The sequence below is a fragment of the Polyodon spathula genome, chromosome 2 (assembly GCF_017654505.1).
Source record: "Polyodon spathula isolate WHYD16114869_AA chromosome 2, ASM1765450v1, whole genome shotgun sequence".
Lineage (NCBI taxonomy): Eukaryota > Metazoa > Chordata > Actinopteri > Acipenseriformes > Polyodontidae > Polyodon > Polyodon spathula.
The window spans coordinates 96,867,947-96,883,379 of NC_054535.1; the positions used below are offsets into that span (position 1 = coordinate 96,867,947).

A 15,433-nucleotide genomic window follows, 5' to 3' on the forward strand; every position below is an offset into this window, starting at 1 on the left:
GTGAACCATTAAAGTTGCTGTTACATTTTCTGGATAAAAACCCCAGTGTTGAAGGATCATTGGTAAGGCCGTGAATCTGAAGGAAAATGAAGACCAAAGAGCATTCTACAGAAGTTAGAGATAAAGTAATACAAATGCATAGATTAGGGAAAGGGTACAAAATAATATCCAAGTGTTTGGATATCCCAGTGAGCACAGTTGGATCAATAATCAGGAAGTGGAAGCTGCATCACATCACCCAGGCACTGCCAAGAAAAGGCCATCCCTCAAACAAGAAGGAGACTTGTGAGAGAAGCCACAGAGAGGCCAACAATCACTTTGAAGGAGCTACAGAGTTCAGTGGCTGGGAGTGGAGTAATGGTGCACCAGTCAACCATATCAAGAGCTCTGCATAACACTGGCCTATATGGGAGGGTGGCAAGAAAGAAGCCGTTACTCAAAAAGTACCATATGAAAGCACATCTGGAGTTTGTTAGAAAGCATGAGAGTGACCCAGCTGCAATGTGGGAAAAGGTTTTGTGGTCAGATGAGACCAAAAGAGAGCTTTTTGGCCAAAACTCAAAGCACTGTGTGTGGCGCAAACCTAACACTGCCTATGCCTCAAGACACACCATCCCTACAGTGAAGTATGGTGGTGGCAACATCATGCTGTGGGGATGCTTCTCATCAGCAGGGACTGGGCATCGTGTTACAACTGAAGGAAGAATGGATGGAGCAAAATACAGGAAAATACTTGATGAGAATCTGCTTCAGTCCGCTAAAAAACTGAAGCTTGGGAGGAAATTCACCTTTCAGCAGGACAATGATCCCAAGCACAAGGCCAAAGCAACATTGGAGTGGCTCAAGAACAAAAAGGTGAATGTCCTACAGTGGCCTAGTCAAAGTCCTGATCCCAATCCCATTGAGAATCTGTGGCACTATTTGAAAATTGCGGTCTACAAGCGTCTTCCAACCAACCTGAACAACCTGGAGCAAGCAGGAACACTTCAGTTTTCATAGAGAGCATGTTGTTGGCCAGACATACGATGCGTAAAGGATTACGTTTATCTACCCCTCTACAGTTTTAATCTTTTAGAGTTTATCTTGTTAAGCAGTGACTCAAGTTATCTATATGTAGAACCCTTTATTTTCTGTGTTTATTTTTGAGGAGCGCACTAAATGCCCTTTTTAAATTGGCAGGGATGGGGTTAATTTCCCCTATCTGCCTGGGTTTATTATGTTCAGGTGGTTGGGGTTGATTGGTTGATTAGGTTAATTAACGACCAATCAGCACACAGCCACCTGACATAAAAGGAGGCCTCTGTTTCTCATTTGAGAGGAGGGAGCTGAGGAAGCAGGTTGGTGTTTGTGGTTGTTTTGTGATTTTTTTTTAATTTTGATAAATCTAGTGAAGGCATTGCCCAGCCTGGAAACCTTTATTTTGTACATTTTGCTTTTTGTCTTTCTTTTTGTGTTTCAGTCCCTTTGTTTTGGCCCTTGTGCCCTTTTATTTTTGTATCTATTTATAATAAAAGTATATTTTTTTGAACTGCAGTCTGTCTCTGGGCCTCTATCCACTCGCCAGCCTGCCACAGCCCTATTAAATAAATCACTTTTCAGAGTAATATAGTCATTTTCTTTGAAAGCCATCCCACATGTTACATGTTAGCCATCCTTCTATGTTATAGGAAACATAGAAGCTAGCAAACAACAATGTTATGCAGTGAAATATGAAATCATTAAAATGTGTTAATTGTGCAACAGATGGCAGTTGTTCAGTTGCTTTATGCAATAATTTACAATTCGTAGTTTCTGAACAGCTGATAAACAGTAATTTGGTAAGCAACCCAGGAAGACGCACAGTATTGTCTTGTCTTTCATGTTAAGACATCACATAGGTCCTTAGTAGAAAGTTGTGCCAGTAATGTGGGTCTAAAGTGGAAGAAAATGAAAACCATACCAGCATATCTCTGCCTGTTAATGTAATAAGTGGTGAATTGCAGTTTTGACAGCTCAGTCTTTTAAAATGATCTTTTTATTAAGAGGGTTGGTTTTCTAATTTTTGGTTTTCAATATGTACTTCTCTTTAAAGTATTCAGTATGTATGTATTGCCAGCTCCTATTACTGTGTTTACTTTATTTAAAACCTTACATACCAACACTGAAATTCTGTCAAGTGTTCATGATAAGTCTAAGCTAACCGATTGGGAATGGATCTGAACATGAATTAATGAGCATCTCAGTCAGTGTATTTTAGTGGCTAAGCTGGAGAGGTAACCAATTTTATCCGTTGGTAGAGGAGGAAACCAGGAACACGTTATTGACCATGCATCTAAAAAAGGTACTAAATCCTGCTATAGATTATTTCAGTTTGAAATTGTTTCCACTGTTTTAGATACCCCAAAGCCCGTAACCACAGATTTGTAGCAAGTGTTGATTTTCATCCTGAACATCCCCAATGGAGTAGAAGTAGAACAGAGCTGACATACCAGAGCAAAGAGAGTAATTGTCCTGTAAGCAAAGTGCTCCAGACAGCTCTGACAGCTCCAGACAGCTCATCCGTACTGGAGAAGACAGCCATAGACCAACGGAGGAAACAAGCTGTTCTGCAGCAGTCAGTCAAGCGCAAATTAGCATAAAGCAATATTGCTGATAGAGGATGGCTTTAGTTGCACTGGATTCCGAATTGGAAGCTAGCCTTTAATGTGTTCTTGAGTTGTCATTTTATAAGAGGTGGCAATGCATTCTAAAAATCCACCTGGATGAGAAGTTCTAGAGGATTATTTTTGTCAATGCACCTGTTAAAAAACATTTGGGTTTAGACTGATAAAAATATATGGCATCAAATAAAATGTTACTGACATTTTGTGCAGCTCATATTTAGTACATATTTCATATTTTACTGCATAACATTGTTGTTTGTTAACTTCTATTTTTCCTGTAACACTGTGGGATGGTTTTGCGATGCTACTGCTTAAAAAAGCCACTGCTATAAAAAAAAAAAAAAAAAAAGTAAATCAAATGTTAGAGATAGTATTCCTGACATTTTATAGGATGTTCTGCTGTTATAGTACAGAAGTGGGCATTTGGAAAATTGGAAAGTCAACATTACACACCTTCCATTACCGCATCAAGAAAGTAACCATGAAATTAACATGAAGTTCATTGCTTCTGACCACAGTACAAAATCGTAATTTTATATCGTTTTTTATAAAAAGATTTAAAAAAATAAAAAGCATTATAAAAAAACTAATAAAAATTTATTTATATTAAAAATAATTATTAATTATAAATTTTAAATAAATATAATTAATATGAATATAAATAAAACAATTATTATTTTTTTTTTTATTTTTTAAATTTTCATTAAATATTACTATTTAAAAATTATAATCACTTAAAAATATATAATAAAAATAAACCATTATAACCCATATAAAAAATTAATTTCAAAAATTAAATAATAAAATATATATGAAATAATTATAAAAAAATTAAAATTTAAATTTTAATAAATAAAAATAATAAAATATAATTAAATTAAATAAATATAGAAAAAAAATTCAAAGTGAAGTTTGACTTAACACAACGTCAATATATTTTATATTTACAAACTGGTAATTACAAGTTGAAATAAGTTGACAACTTTAAAAGATTGTGAAATTTGGTTTTTAATTCACCCAACCTTGCTATTCTCATGCTACCCCTCTGCTTCACACCGTCCACTGGCTGCCCATCTTGCATTCAATTCAAGAACCTTGTTCTTGCCTTCCACTGTCTTCACCACACTGCCCCCTCCTACCTCTAATCTCTCGTGTCTCCCTCAGCTCCTCCTCTACGGGCTGACTGGTCATGCCTTCCCTCCACTTTCCTCCTTCCTGTGACCTCTCCTTCTTTTCCCTAACCCCTCTGTGGTGGAACCAGCTATCATCTCTCACTTCCTTATGCCGCTTCTTCAAGACCCACCTGTTTAGACTGCACTTGTAGAGCTCTTGATCTACCACTCCCACTATGCACTGTGTTCACCTGACCTACACACCACATTACTGGATTCTCAGCTGAGGCACTATCCTTGCGCTATTGCACTACTAGGTCATTGTAGATAAAACTTGTAACCCTAACTTGTTGCATCCTATTTCATATTGTATTTTAGTAGTATTATTTGCATTTACTGTAAATTACTTAAATATGAATTTTGCATTGTAACCCTGCTACTGTCCTGTAACACCTGCAAGTCGCCTTGGATAAAGGAGTCTGCCAAATAAATCAATAAATAATGTAGATTGCAATTACTGTAGAATACTTAAATTAGTTTCTTGGAATTTGTTATATATGAGAACTCAATTTTTTTTTTTTTTTTTTTTTATCAATTATCATGATGTATTTTGTAAATGACTGTGTGAGCTGGCAATACACCCCTGTAATCTAGATCTATAACATTGCAGTGTTTCTTTATGCTATGCATATTTAGTCAAGTACGTCTGCATTTTAAATGTGCTGTATACCCCACATTGTTTAATTCTTGATAGTATTGGGAGTCTAACCTGTGTGAATGACATAGATGCCACACATTATCTGTTTGTATTGACAGTTTACTTTTAGTATAATACGTTTCCTTGAGCAGCATTTAACAAAACATCAGGTTTGAGTTTTATTCACATCAATTGGATTGCCCCCTAATTGTACTTGGGGAAAACCTGAATGCCAGGAACTGGGTAGGGTAGCTAACAAGCTTTCAAAATGTAATTACTCACCGTAGTGAAAGTGAATGTAGGACATTTTGACTGGTTTACCATATCCTCTATTGTACACAAACATAGGTATTTCAGAATGTGAGCACTGGTTTAGAACTTGATAATGGCTCACAAGAGGATCATAAATGTAAAAGAATAAAACAATGCACTGTTTTTTGTCCCTACAGTATATTGATCACTGTCTGTATGCAGAAAGCAGGTAATACTTAGCTTCATAGGTTTTTCATAGCATTCCATCTACTGATAGAAGCAATAAAGTCATTTTAAGGTAAATTATATTTCACTTCAAGTTCCCCAACACATATGGGTGTTTACTATTTCTATTGAAAAATGCATATTCATTATTGTATTCTTGTAGCCCTATTTAGTTCAATAGGTTGTATATTAGCAACTGTACAAATTCATTGCAAGAAGTATGTTTCATTTTCTAATCTGGTTTTGCAATGAAACCAAGTAGTATTCTGTGACAGGCAGGATTTTTCAATCTAGCTAGATTTATTTCTAGTTTTAAAGAAGCTTTTTTGTATGGTACGATGTACTGTATGAGAAATAATTTCAGACAGCACTATCTATTAACAGAATTATAATGTTACTGTGGCAGTGTACTATTGTATGTAATTGGAAAAAGGTCCCTATCTATGCCTTGTATCAAGAAAAAAAAAACACAATTCAGTTTGGCACAATCCATAATCCAGGGAAATCTTACACTGACATGTCAGCATTTAACAGCAAAAAGTTCAAATGTAACAGTGCATTCATTCATCTTGATCATCTGCCTAATGTGAAAATTGGATTGTGTTGACATTCAAACAATCATTTGCAGCATATTGCTATCAGGCGGGGAGCCAGGATAACACTGGGAAAGCTCTGTGAATTGGTAAATTGCAGCAGCGATGTCAACAATGCTCTGTATGCAAGTGCTTTAGGATATTGTTCATGTGGGAATACAGTATGTGGCTGGTTTTGGATCAAGGGCTTGAATGGGTATATAAAAAAAAAGCATGATAATCACGCACCTTACAATTTAGTTAAAGCTACAGAAAAGGCTTAGTCAGTCCTATGTGGGTTATTTACTGTTGTATTGTACCAATTTTCTGCAGATTTCACTGTAGCATTGTGTACATCTCTAGTGTGTACTGCTTCAGAAGACGGGTTATTCTTGTTAATTACGTAGGGGGTCAATCCATGCCAACTCAACCAGAAAAGGGACATTTCGTGGCTTGTCCGAAAAATTCACTTGGGGGGGTTTTGAGATATGTTGAGTTCAGAAATGTTATGTGTATATATATATATATATATATATATATATATATATATATATATATATATATATATATATATATATATATATATAATTTCCCCTTTGACCTGTGACCTTGCAAAGGTCAACCTAAAGTGAGAAAGGGACCTTGACCAGAGAAATCACTCTGGGTGCAATTTAGATGCTACCATCATGTGTAGAACCTCGTTCTGCTCATATTGAACAGGGCTTTTCCGATAAGAGGAATTCAATATGAGCAGAACGAGGTGCTGCACACGATGGTAGCATCTAAATTGCACCCAGGGTTAATTTTCGGGTAAAGGTCCCTTTCTCACTTTAGGTTGACCTTTGCAAGATCACAGGTCGAAGGGGAAATTAAAAAATAAAATAAAATAAAATAAAAAGCGTGTCTGAAAACCCTCAGGTGAATTTTTCTAGGAAAATCTGAGACAGACTGGCAGTGGCACTGGTTGAGTTGGCATGGAATGACCCACAGGTTATACTGTAAATCTGGAAGAGGTATTGTTTTAGCCCTAAATCCAGAGCCATAACATGTTGTGGTCTCCTCCTGGCAACATTAGATTTAAATTCATGTAATGTAACTTTTCTTTAATTGCTCTTACCTTTTTTTAAAACCAGGCGTACACACTCTTGTAACAACAATTAAAAAGTTTCATTCAAAAGGCTTTTTATCCATCCTCATGGCATTGTTTCTTGCTTGAATAGATCCATGCCTCTCCAAACCATACTGTAGTTTAAATTGACAGATTGTGTTTTTGTACAGTCTTCTAGGTCCGCAGTTACTTAATTTACACTTTGCTGTTATGCGATTATAAATACCCCCCTATGACTCAGATTATGGTTAACCTAAAGGACTCAATGTCAAGTGAAATATGAACTTCTGTGTTAGCCAGGGTCTGACTCAAACCAGGAGACTGCTTGCTTTATATCAAGAGACCATAAAAACTGGTTTGCCAAGAGACTGTTGTTCTTAATCTTAAGTGTCAATTCCATTCACTATGTAAGTCTCGTGTGCAGTTTCTAAAGAAACATGATATCACAAACATGTATTTTTATAAACATTACACCTGGTACTATACAAATAAAAGAAAGTTATCTGTTTGCTTGCCTTCTCTTACATTTGCACTTCCTGGGCAATTTCACATCAGGAGTGTTTTTGGGCCTCAGCATTTCACTGGGGGGGAAATCATGCCAGTTATCAGAGTAAGCAGCTAGTTGTTTACCAACAGTAAATGTGGCCCTGAAGGGGTGAGGACTGTCAGATCATTCTATAACCCAGTGTAGTTCCATATGTTATATTTCCAAATAAAACGACATGTTTGCTAAAGCAAAGACTTCTTAAAATTAAACATTTCAGACTTGTGTAGTGCAGAAACGTTATGGAATTATTTTGTTAGCTACAGTCACAAGGTATATCTTTCTGTTTTTGCCTCTTGCTACCTGTCTAGCTTTGTTCTCGTTACTGATGCAGTCTCCCTTTTGGTTTTATTTCTATTTTTCAGTGACCCCTACGTGAAACTGTCCTTATATGTAGCAGATGAAAACCGAGAACTTGCCTTAATCCAAACAAAAAAGATAAAAAAGGTAAGAACAAAAACCCTGTGAATATGGTCCTTCCAGATTATCACTTTTCTTTGTCGCTACCTGCACCCTTTAACTAACCATGTTATAAAACCATGTCATATAACCACGTCAGTTATCCGTTTCTTGAATGATGGTGAATAAACTAATAATAAAGAGTGTGTTGTTTCAACCAGTTTCAAAATGAGCAGGAAACACAAGGTAGGGTTTAAGGTCACACGGTGTGACCTTGGAATTACCACTGTACAATAGCAGTGGATTGCTGATAGGCTGTCTTTCCAAATAGTTCAGCTGTCATCATGCCCTTAATATATATCCAAAAGAGATTCTTTAAGGCTGTGTCTTTGTCACCCAGCATTTATTTATGAATCCTGACTTGGACTAGTGCCACTCAGGTTATGCCTTCTCAACTCTAGGTATAGATGTGCTGCACACACAGTATCTGTGACGGTTTCCCTTATGTGTTGGTGGTGTTTCATTATGTACTCTTAACACCTTTTTTTCTATGTCTTCAGTATACTTTCGCTTTTATTAACCGTCTCTTGGCCTTCTCCCAAATCAGCCATGCTCATTGGCTTTGCTTTGACAAATACATTTTTTGGAGGTTTTTGTCCTCCATCCGATCTCCTGTTCCTTTAAGTAATGCTCTTAATCTTCTGAAGCACCTTTTACATCTTGAAAGGACCATTTCCCTTACATCTGTCTACTTTCCCTTGTTAAGTTGTGCTCAAAATGCCCCTTTTCTTCAAGAGAGTATGACCCCTGTTTTCAATTGGAGGAACAACTCAAACTCTGCTCATACTGATACTCATACTGATATGCTGGAAGTAGATTTTGACCAGAAAAAAAGAACTCCATCATAACGGTAGGAAAATTAAAAAAAGAAAAAAAAAAAAAAACATCTAAGATGGTAGACAAAAAATAAACGATGTCACTGCTTGATAGCTTGGAAAATCCCGCCTCTTTGTTTATTGTTTATTTGGATATGATTTATATGTATATATGACGACGCAAAGTTGTGTTTTGTATTTTATTGTTTGGCAAGGATGAGCATCCGCAATGTTATTTGTTATTGTTTTATATTATTTGTAAATACCTTGTGAGGATGTGTGACTGATCAGCTACTGATTATTTACAGTATATAGACACACACACACACACACACACCACACGTTTTTTACTCATTGTAATGATTTTAAACATTACGGGAATAATGCATAGTTTATACAGTACAATACCGTTTTCTTGTCCATGTGTTTTTTTTTTTTTTTTTTTTATCACAAGTTTTGCTGATTTTAAAATCAACAGGAGTGATGGCGATTCATGTGATGTAAAATAAGTACTTTTTGTGGGAGGTAATCTGAACACCTTTTGTATAGTACAGTATGTCTTTTTAACTTCTAAAATGCAGTATAAAATTGAATTAGTGCTGACTAATTTTCTACCGTTGGGTTGTGAATGGCATTTTGTTTTACTTTTGGGAGCTGAGTTGGACCCCATCCCAGATTAAAGTTACCTAAAAATCATTTGTGTTGAACAGCTTTTAACTGTCCTTTGTAAAAATAAACATAGGATGCCACATCCATGGTATTTTATACAGTAAATACTGTACAGTATCCTTCAGGGGCTGGTGTACAGTACTTTGTAAGGAACTTTTTACACTTTTACCTTTTAGTTGTGCAAAAGTCTTTATCAAAGTTCTCTGGAACATAATGTAGTACTGTAACGTAGGAGTACAGGGGTGTGTGAAGGGTACTCTCGGCACCACTGAGCACTTGCAACTGATTCACTTGATTCTCTGTTGCTCAGAAACAAGATAAATAGATCTATGCCGATGACCTTTTTTTTTTTTCTTCCCCAAAGTCATTCTTACTCGTTTGAAACCACACCCCAACACCGCTGCACAACAGTACAGACACACAAACATGCATGGCTAAAATTGTGAACAAAAACACTCATTTCATCTCATGTCTTTTTCTGTTTACATGAATGTAAAATTAACTTTCTTTCTTTCATTTTATTGCAGTCTCTGAATCCGAAATGGAATGAAGAATTCTATTTTCGAGTGAGTACTCATGATTTCATGAGCGTGCTTAAATGCTTCATTTATATTGGAGATTTCTGAGATGGTTAGGACAGTAGATATTAGAAACATTCAGTGCGTTTTCTGAATAACATTTTTTTTCTAATAATAATTTGGAGTAACAATATTTGTAAATCCTTCTGGCCCATTGTGTTAATCAATACAGTAAATCTATTTTTTTTTTTATGATACAGAGAACAATACTTGTTTGACAAGCACACTGTGTTAAATGTGAATAGCTCAATCTGCAAGGCTTTGTAAAAAATCTTTCATTGCTTAGTAAATAATGTGCTTTGCTGTGTCATGAACTTCAACCAGAAACACTTCGGAAGCCCCCTGTGGTTTTTATGAATCTTGTTGGAGTGCTAACCAATGCTCAAAATTGACTTATTATCTTTATTAATTTACAGTATTACTGTTTTTTTTGTCCAGAGAGTCTTTTGGTTATGCACTTTTTTTTTTCATGTACAATGTAGGATCTGCATGTTTTAATGTAACACTATAGATAAACAGTTGCATCCTGGTAACCTGTGCTATGTGACCCATGGTCGGATAGCAGATGTCCCATTGCAGTGAGTTTAAACTACAACATTTGAAGTGATTAGGTAGTGATTAGATTTTGTTCAATAAAAAGGTGGCCCAACCAAATAAATGTAAGTGTTAATAAGAGTTGGGTCAGCCAGGGTGTCCTCGGCTCACCACGCACCAGCGACCCTTGTGGTCTGGCCGGGCGCCAACGGGCTTGCCTGTATGCTTCCCAGAGCTGCATTGTCCTCCGACTGTGAGTCTGCAGTGTGTAAAGATGCAGGCGGCTGATGGCACACGCTTCGGAGGACGGTGTCTGTTCGTCTTCGCTCTTCGCCCCTCCTGATTCATCTCGGGTGGTAGCGGTAATCTGACCCTAAAAATAATTGGACACGACTAAATTGGGGAGAAAATAATAAAAAATAATAATAGGCAAAGACTAACATTTATTTATTTAAAAAAAAATAATTAGAAAAACCCTTGGTTGGCTCGCCTTAAATAAAAGCCTGACAAAGATCTCTTCATTTAAGAGGCCAAATGTGAATTTCAAAGACAAACCAAATGGATAGTCCAGACCTTTCTTACACCTCAAACTGTTGAATATAATGTAGAATGATTATAACAGTTTGTGCTTTGCCAAACATTTGTAACTTTGGTATCAGTAAGGTTACAAATCGATTTTTTTTTGTGGACAGCTTTTGGGTTACAAAAGTAAGCTTAAGCCAGTCTCCTCAGGCATACCTATAATTGCATTGGCACATCAGAACACTGCAAGAAACAAGCCAGTTCAGCCATTTTGTGTACGTAGCCACAGTCAGTCATTGTGTAAATGCAACATGGTAGTCCACAGTGCATGTAAATGGTGTCAACATTCATATGAGGCTATTGGCTATGAGAAAATTACGTGCTGCATAAGCAGCTGGAAGAAACCTTTGAAAATGAAAATCATACAATTATGATCTCATTTTTAATGAATATTCCTTTTCGGTTTGGATTTCATTTGCTGAAGTACCTATTCTAGTAGTGCTTACGCCACTATTTAATTTAGTTTTATTGAGTTTCTCTACAGTACGGTACTTTACTGAAGTTCAGGATTCTCACCATTATGATGTATATTGTCTAGAGGTGACAGAAAGGATAGAAACCTTTAGAAGTCTGAATGTGATGGACCCTTCCTCTACAAAGTCTAGAAGGTCCTTAATTAATGCAGGAGCAAGAAAACAATACAATAAATAAACATGTGATACAAGCAATTACAACACTAACAAGAAATTAAACAGAAGTGCAGTAGTGAGAGAATACATAGCGGTACTCCTCAAAAGGTCAACTGAAGAAGCATTTTTTATGGATTCCAGTTAGTCTAAGCGTCAAGCATGAAACCAAAGTTTTTTTTTTTTTTTTGTATATATCACTGAGTATTTTTAAAATGTCTGAGCGGTGACCTGTCTGCAGTAAACTTAGGGTGTCTGTGATATACATTTTTATGTTACCTTTACCCTAGATCAAGAAGACTATAGTGTGTTTGGTAAACGCATGTGTAGAATATTTGTACTGATCAGGGAGTCATGCTCTGCTTTAATAATGACAGCAAACTGGACACTCAGTTGTGGAGGTAGATTTTGTCATCAGTTTGTATTATGTGTCCATGCAGTGTCAGTTTCTTTAAACATCATAGGAGTTGGAATCTCTATAAGCAACAACAACAGATCAGAAGTAAAATGTAAAAAAAAAAAAAAAAAAAAAAAAAAAAAGAAAAACATGGATGTGTTGGAAAACTGAACCTGTGTACTTCTAGAAAAGTATATAAGGAAAGAACAAATCTTCAAGTCCTATTCAAAATACACCGAGCCATTTAAAAAAACATGTTAAACAGTATTTTATTTTAAAGGGAATAGAGATTTTGTGGCAAATACATATTCTGTTCCTCTGGGCATTTACAGTACTGGCACCGGCCTCATTGTGATCAATTTGTCTTTATTCACAAAGCTTTGCTTCATGATTAAAGACGTATCCCCATTAAAACATACTGTAATAATAATAATAATAATAATAATAATAATAATAATAATAATAATAATAATAATAATAATTTTTCAGGAATAAATATATTATTGGAATTGTATATAAAGTGGCAGCCATGAATTTTGCAGATTTCTTTATTTGTCCACAAGGGCCAGGACCCCTGTTGAAATAATTTAGGAAGTTAAGATTTGGCTCTCTATGAAATACAATTTTCTTTATTTTCACTTTAGTTAAATGTGCTACTAAATTGCCTTTCCCATTCACTGAGTTGCATGCTCTGAAGGTACTGTACATTAAATGTACTTCATCTCATTAAGTCTCAACTGTTAAAAGCCTGGGCTGAGAAGTTAGATCTCAAACATGGGGTGGCAGGCTTTAACTAAACATGCACTTCAAAGTGAGTTGAAACACAAGCCAGGTCTTAAAAAAACTGATCAAGCACACCATCCTCAGAATAATAATAATAAAAAAAAACAGAACAAGTTGAAGCTGAAATTACTTGGCAGAGAGCTTAGTCCAACTGACTCCAACTCTCCAACCCTTTTTCAATGTGTATTAATTTAGACAGACCCAAGTTTGCTTTTAAATTATTATTATCTATCTGTGTGAAATGGGAAAGCCATTATTAAAAAAAAAACACATGGCCCACATGAAGGACTTCATTAAAAATGTACAAGGCTTTTATTTCTTTGCAGTTGATGAGTAATCTAGTGTTGTATTATTATATGGGCAATATCTTTCCACAGCAGTGATCTGCTGTACCATTTAAAATTGAAGCGACCAATAGAACAAGTCTTTAGTAAAAGAAAAATATTTTAGATGGTACTGATGTACAGTGATATATGATGTACAAATGCATGTTGTCTTACAAGGTTATAATACTATAGTTTTAACAATGCAACAAAGCAAATGCTAAACAAATTACATTATAATAATTAAAAAAAAAAAAACAGTAGTCTTTTCCCTTTATCTTTTTCCTTCTATATGTTGGAGTGATTTATTTTTCCTGTAGTGACAGAGCTCTGTTTTGCTTCTTGCAGAGGCTTTGTAAAGGAATACTCAGAAGGGAAGGGTTATGGGCTATCGCCATGGTAACTCACACCACATTGAGTAGAACTTTGCTCTTCCAGCGAATGGCCATTGGAGCAGAAATGAGCTTCTGGATTAGGTAGAGAATGATGACGTGACCAAGTAGACTACCACACTTCCAGAAGAGACAAAGGAACGCCTTGCTTGACCCACCCAAAAACAAAAAATATAAAAACCCATGTTCTCTGGAAAAGCAGTCCCACATTACATTGATGTGCACATTATGTGTTACTCTGTAGAAACTTAAAAGTACATCTTCTGTTTTGCTTCCGTCGTGCTTCCATCTGTTAACCATTTACAGCTGCAGGTACTGTAGTTGTACCCTACAGTGACAATGCGGTTTTAAGACTATAACATATGTACTCAACAAAATTAACTTTCTAGAGTAGAGCTGGAGGTTCACTATATTTATAGTTTATTACCTTTAGTCATGATTACCTACCGTATGGCTGTAATTAAGTTTTCATTCTTGTCTAACGTGTTTGATTTGCTGCTGTAATATCTTTGCAAAAGCATTCATTTAACATCTTCACACAGAGATTGTGCATAGAGGATATGCTACCATTATCCATAACCTTAAAGCACCACTATGTGGTTTGCAGATCTCTAAAGTAAATCACGAGGAGTAAGAATTGAATTTAGCCAAGGCCAGTGGCTGGAAGAAGTGGAAAGGCATGTACCTTTTCAGTAACACTTTTCTCAATCTTTTGCAGGTAAATCCACAAAACCATAGGCTTCTGTTTGAAGTGTTTGATGAGAACAGATTGGTGAGTATTTGCTTATAAAAGTGAACTAAAAAAAATTGATAGTGATTAATAGGGAGTAATGGGCGTTGGTTTTAGCAGTGTTTTATTTATTTATTATTAATTGCATTTTAACAACAAAACAGTTTAGCTGTTTATACTATTCGCTAGTTAACAATACTGTACATATATTAAGCAAGTCGCCCACGGAGAAAACATTTTTCACAAATGTTGGACACTGCTAAAACCAAAGCCAAGTTGTGTGAATAATTCAAAGCGCTGATCTTGTCTTTTATGGCATGTTTAAATTTCTTTCCCCTTCATCAAATTAGACTAATGAAAAGTTAGTCTCTTATGTCTCTTATGTTTAGAGAATGGAGTTTATTCATTACTACCCTGTGACATGTCACACGTATTTAAACTCATGTGTGTTCATTCTGATATTTTTTATTTCTGAACTGCAATTATTTTTTAATTAAACAGTAAAGTGCATATTGGAAGGTTAAACACTGTAAAATATAATAATTGTATTGTGTCTTGGGGGGGAAAAAAGTGTGCTTGTTTTAACAATGTTGTCCAGTGTTGTCCAAGTTAATGAGAGAATTTCATTATTATAAAAAGCAGAATGATTTAAATTGGCCCACAGCAATTTTATTATAGAGACAATTATTATCTCTCCCACCCACCTTGGACTGGAATGTCTTTAGATAGCCTTTGTACAGTAATAGCCTTCAGAACACAACAGTACTCATTTTAACTTGTGACTATGGAGAAAAAAGAGTCAGATGCATCATCAATTAATAAGATGGGGTCAACGTGGATAAACTCCATTTAGTCAATTAATTACGGGGAGACGCTCTTGCAGTGCTGTATTGTACCTTCTAAATTCTTATTAAACATGCCTCTTTTTTAAAATAAAATGTGTGAATGAGATGAAGAACCAGGCAAAATAAATATAACATACTTTAATACTGCCCAAAAGACAAACAGTGGCATCTGTTTTTATAATCTAAACTAATGTTATGACACCAGTAACTCTAAACGTGTTATTGGTCTGTATTAATAACTGCCAAAGTTGTTGATCGTTAGAATGTCTCAATATAGTTAATATATTACATTTAAGCTTAGATTCATTCACATTTTGTTTAATCATTGTTACTTAATAAGTTTAACAAAAAATATATATTAAAGGAAATACTGAAGTGAAGTTAGTGAACATATATGGCAAAGAAATTCCACAGTTGCTAAATCAGCTGGAAAATCCAGTTCAAACGAATATACTTACTCAGAAGTACACAAGCCTTATGCATCTGTACATTACTACTTAGCAGAGGTGCACATTCTTGTCTAATAGTCTAACATAGCCAACATTACA

The 15,433-nt window shown here is 35.5% G+C and overlaps 1 protein-coding gene across 4 annotated transcripts in view; it reads left to right on the top strand.

Moving 5' to 3' along the window:
* LOC121304555 (E3 ubiquitin-protein ligase NEDD4-like) overlaps positions 1-15,433 on the top strand; it is a 155,473-nt gene that overhangs the window by 46,081 nt on the left and 93,959 nt on the right. For all 4 annotated transcript variants that reach the window (XM_041235839.1, XM_041235849.1, XM_041235854.1 and 1 more), the window contains exons 3-5: positions 7,518-7,599; positions 9,623-9,661; positions 14,029-14,082. In XM_041235839.1, the coding sequence (XP_041091773.1) occupies positions 7,518-7,599; positions 9,623-9,661; positions 14,029-14,082 (175 nt within the window). The remainder of the gene's footprint in view (positions 1-7,517; positions 7,600-9,622; positions 9,662-14,028; positions 14,083-15,433) is intronic.